We start from the raw sequence: 16,804 nt of genomic DNA, 5'->3' as shown, positions 1-16,804 counted from the left end.
CACACACACACACACACACACACACACACACACACACACACACACACACACTCACACAAATGCCCACAGGCACAGAGAGACACCTATGAGTTCTACCTTGTTCTCCCACTTATCTCCCTCCTTCCCCTGTTCTCATCCTGTCTGTTTACACCCCCCTCCTCCTCCTCCTCTCTCCTCCTCCTCCTCCTCTCTCCTCTCTCCTCTCCATACTTCTGGCATACTATTATCTGTTCATCATCACCCCCCTCCCACCCCAATGTGCTGGGGAGCTTCAGGGGCAACAGCTGACTTCATATCTCAGCAAAAGACAATATCACGCGCGCCCCAAACTCATCGCCTCTGCTAGCTGAGAGTCCTCAGTCACCGAAACCTCACACATACTAGATCGCGAAAATGTACCGAGGCATTCGAGCATGATCACTGTCTGAAAAGAACTTATTTGGGCTGACTTTCACACAGAATGGGAGATTATCTCATGTTAATAGCCCCTCTAATTGAATGCCATAATTACAACCTTGGCCTTAAGAGAGGAATACATTGAATTAAATTTGTAATTTTGTAGATTAAACAGATACAAATGTTTCATGAGAAGAAAAGCCTCCAGCAAAGCAGTTTTAAAAAACAGATTGAATCCAATTGAATCCAATATATAACAGCCCACACAAGGCTCAATGACAGCAGGATGACAACTACGTTTATACATATATATTTAGGTCCACATTTTCAAAATGCACTGCAGGGGCCCAAATATAATTCCATTGCTGTCATGTTGTTTGGTCGTTTAACATCACATGCCACATTTCATACTGTAAATACAAGCAAGCCTCTTAGATGTACACAATATGCCTATATGCACATACATACACACACATACATATATCTTGATGGTATTATATACATAATAATGATGTAGCCTACAGTAAGCATACAGAAAATGCCACTAACACCAGGGGAGTTATGGGTTCAGAAAACATTTTCTACCCCAAATGCAGCGGCTGCCAGTAATGGAGGAGACTGAGCAAAATGTATCAGTCTGCTTTGCTCCACACTTGGCCAACTACATAATCCTCAGACCTCTCACTACTAACCTATGGACATGGCCAGGCTGCCAAATATAAACCCAATTAGCTCACACATGTAGCCTAGCTGTATAATGGCTTGTACCATGTGGCTGGTACTTTAGTTGTCTTTTAGAAATGCTTCTTCTAAACTAGAATCAAAAGTACAGCCTACTTCCACACACATGCACACGAACACACACGCACACACAAAAGCACACACACACACACACGCATGCACACACACACACACACACACACACACACACACACACACACACACACACACACACACACACACACACACACACACACACACACACACATACACTCTACTGCTCCTGCCCCTATACAGTCCGACAGTCGGTCCGTTGGTGATTAAAGCAGGTGGACTTCGTCTTTGAAGATGTCAACCGACCCCCTGGGCCCAGAATCAAACAACGACCTCTTCATCTGGGCTGCGCGCGAAGCCCGGGGAGAGGCGGCGAGCCCCTGTTCACCTCTGGCGAATCACCAGAAATGTGCCGGTATGAAAGAATGCTAGGCACTCCAGACGTGATTTCAATAGAGGCTTTGTTTGTTCATTCGGGACACCTTGTGGCCTTTTGACCTCAAAAAAGGCTCATGTACATGACTTATTCATGCACCCTATAAAGCCTGAGAGAAGACAGCATCTGGCTACTCCACCCCGAACCTCACTGGAAATACAGTAGCCTACGCTGTGGTCTTACCAGCTCCATACAATGGTCAACTGAGAGTCCCAATGACATGTAAAGTAATGCTCCAATCATTATTAAGTGTCCGATCTTAATGAACCATGCAAACAAACTGGTGTAGCTGGGAAAGTGATTGACTGCGAGCTATACAATGCAAGAGAGAAGATTTAATGGAATTGTCAAGAACGGTACTTGCTCCCAGCGAGGGCTGAACCTTCTCACACTGCCTGAGTCATTTAGCTCAGTCAAACGGGAAGCTGCTTGTCATTCAGGTCCGAGACGCTCCGGTACACCCTTTATCTGAATGGCAAAGGCAATGTCACTTTTAAATAGGATTACAAGTCTCTCATTGCATATAAAGTTGCTGAAAATCGATGCCTTTACAACACTATATATATATCAAGTGAAGTGTAAACAGCAATGTTGTACAATTAACGTAAAGAATGTACTATAAGATCACTGTAGAAAATGTAGGTTAACATTCAGCTAAGATTATTGTTTAATAGGCTAGAAGGACAACTCCTGCAAGCAATGCCGACTTTAGACTAGGTATTGAACCCCTTGGCACTGGATAAAGCTGGCCACATGCCCTCAGGGTACAAACACGCCATGCATTGAAAATCCTTTTACAGTCTCATTATTGTATTCCCTCTGTAGGCTAATTTCTAAACAGACTCAGTTGGAATTAATCATTTCTTATTTTGCCTTAGGCTAGTATATGCCAACCATATGCGTATTCTGGGTGGACCCAGTCTTTTCTGGTCTGCAGATCGATGCACCCTTTTATTTTTTGCAACATTTTAATTTTAGTGCAGTTAGTGTCGAGGCTCCCCATTCTGCCCCCTGAATTCACTGGATATAAATGGCTGCAACTGGTCCCCTGAAGTGGAAAAACGTGACAATGGGATAAGAGCTGTCCATGGTGCTGAAATCCCCCTTTCTCACGCTAAAGAAAACAAATGTGGCCTTTACCTTCTGTTCCAACTCATTAAGCCACCTCGAAAGAAATACCTAGAAGTGATGGTGCAAACTCACTATGTCCAGCAGTAATCACACAATTATCCACAATGTGTGATTTCAAAAATATTGAAGCAGTGTGCTTACAAGCTGGCAAAGCTATCTGAATGTAATTTAACCTCGATGAGGAATGCATTTATTATATTACAAAGATTATGGCCTTTGGGTTGGGTGCGGTTTCTTTTGTCGTGCTATCTCCTCGAATTGGCATTCGACCAAAATTAATTTGCTTGTTCAAAACCGACCTGTCACAACACGTGTGCTTCGCTGTTCTGCACCTTGCAGTGGCGAGTGTGACTCCGATGTCGCCGCGGGAGCCACCTATACATCTAGGCTACTGTACTACCCTCCAGCGCTTCGAGCTCAAAAGTTATGCACTCTTGATGTCAGGGAGATGTTGAATGCATAATTTCAATTACCCGATCATACAGACTGAAGGTAAGCATGTTCGATCTCTTTGGGAACTATATAGCAGAATAGAATAGGGCAGAGAAAGAATATAGCCTATAGTTGTGGTTATACTGTAGGCCATTAATTTTCAGCAGTTAGGCTACGTGTATAAAGGGTCCTAGGCTACTGATAATTCGTGCATAATGTTCTAGTGTAAGCTTGTAGCCTAATTGAGGTTGACTTTATTTTCTTTGTAAATAACTTACTACAGTAGTTGATCGAAATAGGAGTGTTGGTACTGTACGTCATTGCAATTACTAGAAAAAAAATGATTTAGACCAGAAACAAACGAGTTATTAATATTTCTCACTGCACTACATCTAAGGCAGACCTTCTACATGGGCTAAATTGAATCAAAGTATGCCCGATGTGTTCCCCTGCTACACGCAATAGGAGAAGGTGATTTAGCTATCTGGCCGATCATGTAAAAGTTATCTCTAGGACCCAGCGGAACACGCGGGTGTTGAACTAGAATAGCCTATCTTGTCATTCTTATTAGCTCAAGATTGCTTATCGGTTTTCTCCCTTTGCTCTTTAATGGAACAAGCTCACCAGTATAACGCTAGCCCTATCCAAAACGCTCCAGTGTGTATATGCCCTAAAGAGACTCCATGCAAGGTGCGCGTTGATAAACAGGTATGTTAGATTGATTCACAGATATAAGCTCCAGGGGAATGGACTTAAAATTCGGAGTGATTGTGTTGTGTACTGACTCGCCAAGCGCATTCCCTGGAATTCCGCGTGATGGGCTGCGCTGCGTAAAAGACGCAGATGATTGGGGATTGACTGGTTTCCTGGCTTGCACTGAGTGATTCCTGGCTTCACGGTAATTTCTGCTGGTATAGGCTAGCTAGAGAGAGAGAGAGAGAGAGAGAGAGAGAGAGAGAGAGAGAGAGAGAGAGAGAGAGAGAGAGAGAGAGAGAGAGAGAGAGACTGGTTTTTATTTCACTTTGCGCTCCCTGCAGTGGAGCATTAAAGGTTGCATGCCTGGGTGCAAGAGGAGCGAAAACCAATCTCGAAGTTGAAAGGAAAGTTGCGGATATCAAGTTGGCGCTTCCAGGGGAAATAACATGCTCCTGTTCGCTGCCTTCTGAACGCGCGCTCTACTGATAAAACTCTGTCGACTTAAGAAACAACAGTATGGAGCCGGGGTGCGTTAGGGCCCCGTAGAGCCAAGAAGAATTCACAGTTCCGTGAGCTAATACCACTGAACTTGTTGAATGGCTTTCTCGTCTCGTTTTGCAACACCTTTAAAACTGTAAGTACTGTGGAGCATATGACTTTACTTGATGTTATGGTGAACAGTTTTATTGAAGTCATATCGTGATTCGTACAGCCTTTTCTCTCATATATGCTGCTCAGTGAGCTATACCATATTAAGTAGTCTCGATGTCCGTCACTGGGATGCTAAAACGCATGTCGCTCTCATAGCGCTTCTGGAACAGGACTTGATTAACTTACGTCGCACTACTCCATTTGATTTCACGCAGTTAGCCGACGGTTACATTTGGTAAACGGGCTCTCATTTCAAATGTAGGCTATTGTAGCTTACCTTTTCCAGACATGACCATCTATCATTCACCATTAAATACTTAAAACATCTTTAATAGCCTACATATAGCCTGATAGACACGTTGACCTGTTGCGCAGGTAGGTAAATGGAATCGGATACAACCGGGAGTAGTGTCGTCTCTTTACACAACGTTAATTCTCAATCTCTTCTCAAAATCGTTCCCTGATAATGTGATTGTTGGCATTATGTGAAATGAATAGTCACGTTCTCTCAATGCAATGCAGATCCGGAGGAACGTATGAAGTGAGTCATCCTCATGTCTGATATGTGTCTGATATGTGCCTTCTATCTTGCCAACGTGATTCCTCTCTGAGCCGTGTTGCGGGTCCTTTATCTCCGCGTATGCGCGCCTTTCAAGGAAAAGCGCTCTCAATAATGTATGCACGCGTTCACATGTGCTCGTGGCGGCTGCCTGGCTGCTCTGTGCATGGGATAGCCGCGCGCGCCCCCTGTCACATCCTCTCAAGCTCCAGGCATTACCGGTATACTATAGACAAGCAGCGACAAAGAGCCCGTCTTTGTGGCGCGGCACAGTCAGACATAGTAATCCCCACTGTCACTCATCGCGGACCAGGGTCAAACGTTCACCCCCTCAGACATTAACTGTATGTGGCAGTGTGTGTTTTGTGTGTGTTTGAGAGTGTGTATAGATCAGAGTTTAGGCTAAGTGGGGGCAATTCCCTGTGCCGCATACCCGTCGGTGGAGGTCCCGCTGGTTCATATTGAAGGCGTGTTGATTGGCCAATTGAACACGGGGCGGTGCTTTCATAGGCTTCGAAATCATTTACCACTAAATTTGTTAGGCTTGACGTAGGAGGAATCGATACATCCATCCATTTTAGCTGTCGTACATTTCATATAGGACTGGCAGGAGTATACAGGGCAGGGCCCACCTTAGAAAAGCCATCATAGATATTGATTAGCCTGTCCATGGTTTTAGAGAGAGAGGGGGGGGGGGAGAGGGAGAGAGACAGAGAGAGAGGGAGAGAGAGAGAGACAGAGTGAGAGAGAGAGGGAGAGAGAGAGACAGAGAGAGAGAGGGAGATAGAGAGAGACAGAGAGAGAGGGAGAGAGAGACAGAGAGAGAGGGAGAGAGAGAGAGACAGACAGAGAGAGAGAGAGACAGAGAGAGAGAGAGGGAGAGATAGAGAACTGGAGAGAGTCAGGGAAGCGAGAAGGCATACGCTGTATGTCAACACCTGGACAGCTCCCTTCACTTAAGCTGTGACAGGATGGATAGAGAGAGAGAGGGAGAGAGAGAGAGAGAGATATACATACCCACGCCTTGAGGGGTAACCATAAAGCGTATGGATTATACCCACATGTTTTTTAAGAGTGTACTCAGGAGGCTGTTACCCATTATGATCCCGGGGGGACGGAACGGAACACAAGCTGACGAAGGGGGGGGGGGGTTCAGACGCTTCAGAAAACAGCAGGAGAAAGAGAGGAGAGGAGGGGAGGGAGAGGGGAGGGAGAAAGAGAGGGGGAGGGAGAAAGCGGGGGAGAGAGGGGGTGGGGGAAAGAGACTAGAACCTCGGTACTACCTTCTCTCCCTACCTGTACATAGAGTACTGAACGCTGCTGGAATATTCATGACTTTTAATATAGAAGGCACCCTCTCACCCTCTCACCCTCTCTCGTTTGCTCGTTGTTGGAGTCTTGACCCCGGAGAACATGATAATACCAGTCTGGCGTGGGTCATAGGACAGACTCAGATACTAATAATGTACCTTTATGATCCTTTACATGCATAAGTTATGAGTGGCAGGATGGAGATTGTATACAGTAGGTGTGTGTGTTTGTGTGTTGGGAGGGGGGGGGGGTGTAGGTGAATAGTGAGTAGGAGAGATCCACATGGTTATAGTAGTGAGGATGTCAGTCACACTCACTGTCAGACTTTGAAAGTCTTGTTGAACTCACGGGCAGATGAGTGTGTGAACCCTTGAAATAATATTATGATCAAAGTGATCTGATCTCAGCACTCCAGTAATGAAAGCCAAGCACTGGATAATGAGAGAGCAGTTTTATCTTGATTGAGCCTGTGATAACAGAGTGTGTGCCTGTGTGTGTGTGTGTGTGTGTGTGTGTGTGTGTGTACAACTTTATATCAGTATTCTTTTTTCCATGTCTTGTATCTCTCTGTGCCATCAACATCCTTTGTATGATATTTCTCTGGCCAGGGACTGACATCTATCTTTACCAGATTTATAGCAGTAACACTAATCGGTGTGTGTATATATATATATATATATATATATATTATATAACAGTATCAGTATATCAGTCAGTCCCTGGCCAGAGAGATGTGAAGGCTGTCCATGGCACAGAGAGATACCAGACATGGAAAAAAGAATGCTGATAGGAAGTTGTACATCTAGAAAGCTGACTCATCACACGGACATCTGAGGCAGATATCAAACTGGGTAATTGGCTTCTTGTTAGAAGTCCTCCTGATTGACATCAGCACATTTAGCCAGTCGAATTCTCCCTCCATCCCCCTCCCTCTCACTAGAGAAGGTGCGTCTAATCAAGACTGTCAAACATACTTCGCAGCAGGGCTCATTTCCAGGGATCTGACAGAACATATTATATCTCTACTCTTAAGAAACATCATTTAGATATATTCAAGGAATCCCCCCCCCTTTCAAGTCATTTCTTTAAAAGTGGTATTAAGTAGATATATGTAAAAAGTAATTGCCTGATGTATTTATATACAGTATGTACAGACATATGGAGATATTTATATTCAGTATGTACAGACATATTGGATGCCATTAGGATGGTAGATTATGCAGCAGAAACATATGAATCGTAGATTTAAGCAGTTGACCACGAGAGGCAGTGGGTTACAGTTACTACTGAGTGTTACAGTTACTACCGTTGTAGAAAAGCAATTGACCACTGGAGGCAGTGGGTTACAGGGGATTTTAACACAGCTACGGGGGTTTTAGGCCCTCCACTATCGCGTCGGGCCTAACAACGCCCCGTAGCTGTGTTAAAATCCCCTGTAACCCACTGCCTCCAGTGGTCAATTGCTTTTCTACAACGGTTACTGCATATATATATTCACAAAAAACACTCAGTAGTAACATTCAATCATTTATTTACTGATCGTTATCATTTTAGTATTTACAAAATCTTCCGCAATAGGCTATAGTTCTGAATGAAATGGTTGCCAGGCAACATAGGCTATCTCGCCTATTTGGGTTGGCCTTGTTCACATAGGCCATAAGGCATAATTCGGGTGGGTCACGTTTATTTGAATATTTCCAGCCATGGTGCAGTTATTAAAACAGTTCTCCAGAGCACTCGTTTTTGCTGGTAGGGGTGTGGAAGTGTTGGAGTCGAACTGATGAGTGCGTTATTGTAATAGGATACGAAAAAGGCGAGGTTGCTGCGAGTGGTTGCTACGCAAAGCATAGCCTACCGCTTGATTTTATCAATGGCCTCGTCAATGAGATTGACGGCGCATTAATACTAATTGTTATGCGGTCGCAGCCGTGGGTTACAGAGTATTTTACCACGGCTGCTAGCCAATCAGAATCAAGTATCCAAACTCTCCATTGTAGAAAGGATGAATTAATCACACTAACTGGTCAAGAAACTGAGGTAATTTATACTGTAAATTACACAAGGGTATTCCTTACAAAGAATGTCAAGAAGAACACAGTTCAACGCTGTGAACAGACAAGAACCATGGGAGGGGTGGGATACAACCTTTTATGGTAAATGGTAAATGGACTGCACTTATATAGCGCTTTTATCCAAAGTGCTTTACAGTGACCTCTCATTCACCCATTCACACACCAATGGCGGCAGCTGCCATGCAAGGTGCTAACCTGCTCATTGGGAGCAATTTGGGGTTCAGTGTCTTGCCCAAGGACACTTCCACATGTGGACAGGAGGAGCCGGGATTCGAACCGCCAACCCTGCGATCACTGGACAACCCGTCAACTGGCAGTTGCTGTGTTCTGTCTCTCACCTTAACACCTGACTGACTGCTCTAGTGGCAGCCCGATGTTGAACACCTGACTGACTGCTCTAGTGGCAGCCCGATGTTGAACACCTGACTGACTGCTGTAATCGGGGGCCAATGTTGAATGCTGCCACGCGCCGCTGTCCTAACCAGCTGGGCTGTCTGACTGATGGGTTGTGATGGCTGAGAGTGTTGAGCAATCCCTCAAATAGACCACTTTTGTCTCCCCATCTTCCCCAAAGATCCCCTCATTGCTCTGAAGGAATCACTTCTATGTACACACGCACTTCCAGCTCCTGGAAAAGCAATCTAAAATGTAATGACTTGATCGGTGGAAATGGACCCTTTGGTATAAAAATCAAATGACAATTAGGCCTCACATCTGAGAAGAGAAATTTGAATTGTATATTTCAGTCAGGGTATTATCTAAGGGTAGACAGTCTAGTAATAATAATGTGTGTGCGTGTATCTGTGTGCGCGCATGCATGTGCGTTTGCGTGTGTGTGTGTGTGTGTGTGTGTGTGTGCACGTGTGTGTGTGTGGATCCTTGACCTTTTCCTGTCTCCTTCCTCCGCCCTGCAGATTCCTGCGTCCGGTGTTGACGCTGATCGAAATCAGCCTGGGACAACAGAACCCCGTCGGCCAATGAGGAGCGAGAACCCAAACGCGCCGAGCCCCCCCCACCTCCCCTGCAGCCGCTCCTGACCCGCCTGTGACCTTTTAACACAATCGACGCCGTCCAACACCTCTCACGAACCGAGCGTGTGAACGCACTTTTTATCACGCCAACCCGCCAGGTCCTCTCGCCCCCGGGGGGCCAGCATTCGCACGAAAGCGCCGCGGCCGCGACAGCCCCCGAAGCCGCCAACGCCAAGCCGAGCATGCCGGCGCTGCCTCCCAACGATCCAGCCTTCTGAAGTCGGACGCCGTCACACGGAGACTCCTCGACCTCCCCGTCGTCTTCGCGAGCGTACCGGCCAATCAGAGCGGGGTTAGCGATGCGCCGGGCCTTCCTGCTGGCGCTGCTGGCCGCCTGCGCCTCCCTGTGCCGGGGAACGCAGCACTATCCGGCGGCGTGGGGTCACTACGACGTGTGTAAGTCTCAGATCTACACGGAGGAGGGGCTGGCCTGGGACTACATGGCCTGTCAGCCGGAAGCCACCGACATGACCAAGTACCTGCGCGTGACCCTCGACCCCCCCAACATCACGTGCGGGGACCCGCCGGAGACCTACTGCGCGCTGGTGAGTGCGCCCCCGCCTGACAGGACAGGGCCGGTTTGACGGATGGGGGGGGGCAGGGAGGGGAGGCGGCCCGCGGCGACGGGGTGGGCCGCGCTACGGGGGCGCGCGCAGATTAATGGACGCTGTGCGGAGCACGATAGAAGGCACACACACGCACGCGCCTGCTTAGCTGTATAAATGCACACACACACACAGACAGACACAGGACCGACTAATACTAATGAAGCTTTGATACCTTTCGTTTGTGATGATAATACAGGCGGCTGTGGCTCAGGAGGTAGAGCGGGTCGTCCAATGACCGCAGGGTCGGCGGTTCGAATCCCGTGTCCTTGGGCAAGATACTGAGCCCCAGATTATTCCCAATGAGCAGACTAGCACCTTGCATAGCAGCGGCCGCCATCGGTGTGTGCGTGGATGAATGAGAGGCCATTATAAGTCCATTTACCATACAGTATACTGAGAATAATACCGGAGGAATTATCTGATACATCCGAAGCACGTAATGGAAATGTGTGGGCTGTGTACATACATATTTGCCAGTTAAGTGTCTACTGGGAGGAGCTTTAGTCTCCAGATGGCCCAGAGCCTGTCAGTGACACGGCAGGAAGACAGAAGAGCTCCATCTCCGGTCGTGTGAGCAGTTTCCGTTCGTCAGAACCAACCGTTCAAAGATCCAACAGCCCGGAAGATAAACCTGAATTAGCACCTATTAGCACCAGATCCTGATTAAAATTACACGGGGGGAGGGGGGGGCAGAGAAAGAGAGAAACAGAACGAGAGAGAGAGGTGTGAAGGGAGAAATGGGAAGAAAGGGAGAAGAAATAAAGAGGGGGAGGAGGGGAGAGAGAGAGAGAAAGAGAGAGAGGGGGAAGGAGAGAAGGAGAGAAGGAGAGAGAGAGTCTGTGAGAGGGAGACACAAAGTTTACATGATGATGACAGATTGAGTGTATGTGAGGATCCCGGAGGCAGGTGGAGCCGTGTTATGGTGTGTGTAGTTCCCACAGGAACACCGGCGTCTCCATTGCATGCATATTATAACAATCAGCCTCCATTCACCATTGCTGTATCATCCCCTCATCTCATGTCTTACTCTGCCTCAACCTTTCCTCAACCTTCCTCAGCCTTTCCTCAACCTTCCTCAGCCTTTCCTCAACCTTCCTCAGCCTTTCCTCAACCTTCCTCAGCCTTTCCTCACCCTTTCCTCAACCTTCCACAGCCTTTCGTCAAACTTTCCTCAACCTTGCCTCAACCTTCCAAAACCCTGCCTCAACCTTGCCTTACCTTCACATCCTTGCCTCAACCTTCCTCAACCTTGCCTCAACCTTCCACATCCTTGCCTCAACCTTCCACAACCTTGCCTCAACCTACCACATCCTTGCCTCAACCTTTCCTCAGCCTTGACTGAACTCCGCACAGCAGCACCTATCATCACCTCCGTTATTACGGGAGCCGGATCCTGGCCGGATCCTGGCCTCGCTCGCTAAGCCTATTTTCTATTTCATCTGTTTACATTCTCAGCCCGGCACTCAGGCAGACTGACACCCGTGACCTTAGCCACCGAAGCCTCACAAAAAGTTACTCGAGCGATGCAGGGAGCATGCAAATGAGATCTTCTCAGCCAGTCACAATGCACCCCACTGGTCTGAATCGAGCTGAGTAATCCCCTCTCCCCTGCGTTTTAGAATGTCATCGGGTGAGGGTGGCGCCGGGAGATTTCGAGGGGTTATTTTTCAATTTCCCTGCTCCTCTGATACCTCTCTGTCTGCCTCTGTTCAAGATTGCGTTTTCATCCGAGCCGTGCTATGATTATCCCTTATTGACAGAATCTCCAAGCGCAAGAGGGCTGACGTAAGCTACGCGTTACGTTATAACATGGCAGAATAGGGCACTCAAAATGTACATGCGTGCTTTGAACATGCCTCACCACCGAAAAGAAAGCTCCTTTGCTTCTCGTACACTTGTTAGTATTGTTCTTCCGGCGGCAGGGCAAAGACACTGAGGAATGCGAGCTGGTGCCTGGGATAGGTGTTCTGCATCTGGGAGTTAGCCCTGTTTTTATTTTTAGATCCGGAGCTTCAGGCTTTGTCTAAAAACATGTAGTTACCGTTCCCCGGGTTCTCTGAAGCTGGAACAACGTGGATCATTTTCTGATTATGGATAGCCATAGGGTGAAGACTGGCACAGTAGACTACTTCTTCATTTGAAATCCATTCATCATGATCATGGTAAAACCGCGTCCATTGATGTGTGGTTTCCTTCTGTCGATTCCAGTCAAGTTAAACTTTTTGATTTTGTTATCGCACTTTCTGATGCAATTACGGAATGTAATTAAAAATGTTAAAGTTGAATCTTTTTCATATTAATTGATACAAATTATCCAATTAGAGTCGTCTCAACGGTGCAGAGGACAGGCAATTAATAAAGTGTTGCACCACATGGGCCTAATGAACAATGACTGTTAACGCCTGAGGACGAGACTCAAAGACACTGGTGTGTAAAAATGCTCATTTAGACCACAGTCAGTTTAGGTATGACCAACATGCCTGAATGTGTTTTAAATTGCCATCGTTTGGTGTCTGAATGTATGAGTGGATGGGTGAATGAGAGGCCATTGTAAAACGCTTTGTCCATTAAGGTAGAAAGACGCTATATATAAGTGCTACATAATACATCCACTACAGGACATGCCTACTACTACAGTACATAATACATTCACTACTACAGGACACACCAACACATAATCATTTCTTGTGCGTTAATAAGATTCTTTTTTTTTATATAGAAAATACTTTTAGGGAGTTACAGTAAACAGACCCCTACCCCTTTTTGAAGACATACAACTTGGAATTGGTTCCCCAAATAATTGAAATGGTTTTATGCTTTCACAAAGGTGCAAATTCTGACTTTGTCATGGCGGATGAATTAACATTGGTTTTCTACCAAATTAAATTGAATTCTTCTGTCGGTGAACTCTAACTCTGTATAGATAATTGTAATTCCTCTGAACTTTGTTCTGCTCTCTGAGCGTGGATGAAAGGGGTTGGAGGGGCCAGTTCACCATGTGATGTGTGGTGGAGCTTAGGAGAGGACGATAAGATCAGTGCTTTGGCCCGGCTGCTTTGAGACCAGCCTGCTACTCACAACCATTACGGCAGATTTCTCTTCGTCGGGACATGACTCATCTTTTCTGACTCAGAGAAGTTTGTAATGCTATATATTATTAATGAAGTCATTGTTTTGTGGCCCCAGCAAGCACTGACGCTTGCTATAATTGGCTTAGCATTGTGACTTTTAGAATTATATAGCATTCGCCCTTTTCTCACTGATGAAACGGTGCAGGTGCTCATCCAGGCCCTGGTCATCTCCCGCCTGGACTACTGAAACTCCCTCCTTGCTGGGGTGCCGGCGTCAGCTATTAAACCTCTGAAACTTGTCCAGAAAGCTGCTGCTCGTCTGGTGTTCAACCACCCCAAATTCTCCCACACAACTTCCCACCTCGGTTCTCTACACTGGCTCCCTGTAGCGGCTCGCATCCAGTTTAAAACTCTGGCACTAACCTACAGGGCAATGAAAGGAACAGCCCCCTCCTATCTCCAGGCCATGGTCAAACCCTACACCCCCTCCCAATTGTTACGCTTTGCTACCTCGGAGCGACTGGTTGCCCCATCACTCCAAGGCCCCTGCGGTCGATCGACACGGTCACGGCTCTTTTTCTGTCCTGGCCCCGCAGTGGTGGAATGAACTGCCCACTGATGTCAGGACAGCAGAGTCGCTGCCCATCTTTCGTCGCAGGCTCAAAACTCATCTCTTCAAGAAGTACTACCACGATCCTCCCTCTTAAGCACCTATTGTATTTTAGATTTCTATTCTTACACTTTGCCTTCAGCACTAGATTATGCTCTTAGTCACTTGTTTTAGAAAGGAGATGCACTTGTGAGTTCTGGCAAGTAGTAGTACATTGGCTTTTCTGACAATAAATGCAATTATTGGAAGTCGCTAAATGATAAAACGATAAAATGACTGTAATGTAATGTACAGTAATGTAATGTGTGTCTGCTCTTAAAGAGCCCTCAGAATCCACAATCTCCCTTGACCCTAGCCTGCCATGTCATCATTCTCAACACAGGACAGCGCATATCGGCTGAAACTGTTTCGCCATCACTGTAATTGTTTTCAGCAGATTGACTGTAGATGCCGAGATTAGGAAGCAAGCTCTGAAGCCACACAGGGAGGCTGTTATGGCCTCGTAGATTCCCAAACCCTCCCTCCCTCCCTCTCTCCCTCCTCCCCCTCTCTCTCCCTCCTCCCTCTCTCCCTGGGGGGGGGGGGGGGGGATTCAGTCATCCATACGTTTGTTTTGGGACAAGCTGCAGGGGGGGCGTTTAGCCACCCCGTGCCCTTGACTTTCTACTGAACCAGCCCTGCCAGGCACATCAACGGCGCCCCCGCGGTCTCCCGAGCGCCGAGATGACACGCAACATGTCCCCGGGTTCCTGGAGAGAATGGGAGGAGAAGGGGGAGTGGCGAGGGGGGGATTCATCATTCATTCCCGCTGCCCCCTCCTCCATCTACTCCGTTTTTTAATTTCCATGTCGCTCATTTTCCGTCGGGCGCCGACACATAATACCCGCGTGGTCTTTGAACGCCGAGACGGCCTCGCCGCGCCGGCGCTTGACGGATGGGAGATGCACGCCGGCGTCACTCCCCGCGATCTCGGGCAGGTTAATTCTTTGGCGGATGTAAAATACGCAGATGGATGAATTATTCATAGAAACGTAACGGAAAGTGATGGGTTTTGCAGGAAGATAGACGGCATTTTGAATGAATGAATGCACGCTTGTTGACTATACATAATGTATCCCATGCTGCTGTGCTGTTCGCACAATGTCTTGATCCTGCTGCACATTCTTTATGGATCACCTGGCGATTTTTGTGTGAATCTAAATGGAATATTTCCATTGCTGTGTAAATACTCATGAATATGTCATGCGTTCAGCATAACCCTATTGTGTAGTAGTCGGCTTCTAGCTCCTTTTTAGGTGTGTATTAGTGTTGACATTGTGGTGAGGAATACAACCTCTGGTGAGTTTAGTAGGCTTGACGCCTGTAGTTGTCAGTGTTCACACAGCCACGCACTTATGCACGCACACGCACACTAACAGTGCGCACGCACACACACACACATAATGTACGCATGAACACACGCACACACACGCACACATATACACACGCACGTACTGTACATGCTACTACACACGCACGTGCACACACACACACACACACACACACACACACACACACACACACGTTTCATCGGTGTGCTCATCCCGGGCCGGTGTTCAGCCACTCTCAGCCTTGGTGTTCAGTCCCAGAGCGCTGCTTCTCTCTTCGCAGCAGAAGCAGCAGTGATTTTAAGTAATTTCATGGCAAGTAGCAGAGGGCACACTTTGTGTGTGTGTGTGTGTGTGTGTGTGTGTGTGTGTGTGTGTGTGTATGTGTGTGTGTGTGTGTGTGTGTGCATAAGTGTTTGTGTGTGCGTGTGTGTGCATGTGTGTTTGCTTGCTTGCTTGCCTGCTCATTTTGTAAAAAGGAACCAGCAGGATCAACACAACTGATGATAAGTAAGGAATCTTCAGAATGATGTCTGCTTTCTTTATTGAAATACTCAAAGCAGAAAGACATTCAATATACCTGTTAGCCCCTCGTTTGTCAATAGCGTATACAGGGAGTACCAGCTGACTGGTTGGTTGGCTGGCTGGCTGGCTGGCTGGCTGACTGGTTGGTTGGCTGGCTGGCTGGCTGGCTGGCTGGCTGGCTGGCTGACTGGTTGGTTGGCTGGCTGGCTGACTGGTTGGTTGGCTGGCTGGCTGACTGGGATGCTGGCTGGCTGATTGGAGGCTGGGTGACTGATTGGAGGCTGGGGACTGATTGGAGGCTGGGTGACTGATTGGAGGCTGGCTGGGTGGTTGGAGGCTGGGTGAGTGGTTGGAGGCTGGGGGACTGATTGGAGGCTGGGTGACTGATAGGAGGCTGGGTGACTGATTGGAGGCTAGGGGACTGATAGGAGGCTGGGTGACTGATTGGAGGCTGGGTGACTGGCTGGAGGCTGGATGACTGGTTGGAGGCTGGGTGACTGATTGGAGGCTGGCTGGGTGGATGGAGGCTGGGGGACTGATTAGAGCCTGGCTGGCTGGTTTGGAGGCCGGCTGACTGGTTAGGAGGCTGGCTGACTGGTTTGGAGGCCGGCTGGCTGGTGTCAAACACTGCTATCAGGGGAGGAGGGAGTGATTAGGTACTAGTACGGTGACTCTGAGGTCTGTGTCGCTGACAATCCAACATGGCGTCCCTGAGGAGAGGGCTGCAGTAGACGACAGACAACTCGTCTGCCATTCTCATCCCGTCATGTGTTGACCGTGGCATCGTCGCAACACATTAGCGTTCATGTCACTGGATTTCACGGAGAGCGCGCATGTGACAGTCAACCCAGTTAGTGAGAATGCGGCATTTTAACTAAGCTACGGTTTTTGAAAGGTACAAAATGTGGTCCTGAACATAATATATATATATATATTTATATATTATTTTACACATCTCTCCATATCTGGGGGGAGTTGAGGAGCGACCGTGACAGGTTTGGTTTGGTAAAAACTAAATAATAAACAGGAGGAAGACAGGGAAGAGAAGGGGGGGGGGAGGGGGGGGGCGGGTGTGATTGGCAACAGTTGCAATCCATCACCCCGCAGGAAACTCAGTCATCATGTTGTCAGAAC

At 47.5% G+C, this 16,804-nt stretch overlaps 1 protein-coding gene across 1 annotated transcript in view; it reads left to right on the top strand.

The window, feature by feature from the left end:
* Nucleotides 1–9,788: 9,788 nt before the first annotated feature.
* LOC311316249 (netrin-G1-like) overlaps nucleotides 9,789–16,804 on the top strand; it is a gene marked incomplete at both ends in the record, with an annotated part of 38,436 nt that continues 31,420 nt past the window's right edge. The window contains one exon of the mRNA XM_084447078.1: nucleotides 9,789–10,034. Coding sequence (XP_084303204.1) covers nucleotides 9,789–10,034 — 246 coding nt within the window. The remainder of the gene's footprint in view (nucleotides 10,035–16,804) is intronic.

The sequence above is a fragment of the Borostomias antarcticus genome (genome assembly GCF_949987555.1).
Source record: "Borostomias antarcticus genome assembly, chromosome: 12".
Taxonomy (NCBI): domain Eukaryota; kingdom Metazoa; phylum Chordata; class Actinopteri; order Stomiiformes; family Stomiidae; genus Borostomias; species Borostomias antarcticus.
This window is presented reverse-complemented; position numbering and strand designations above follow the sequence as displayed.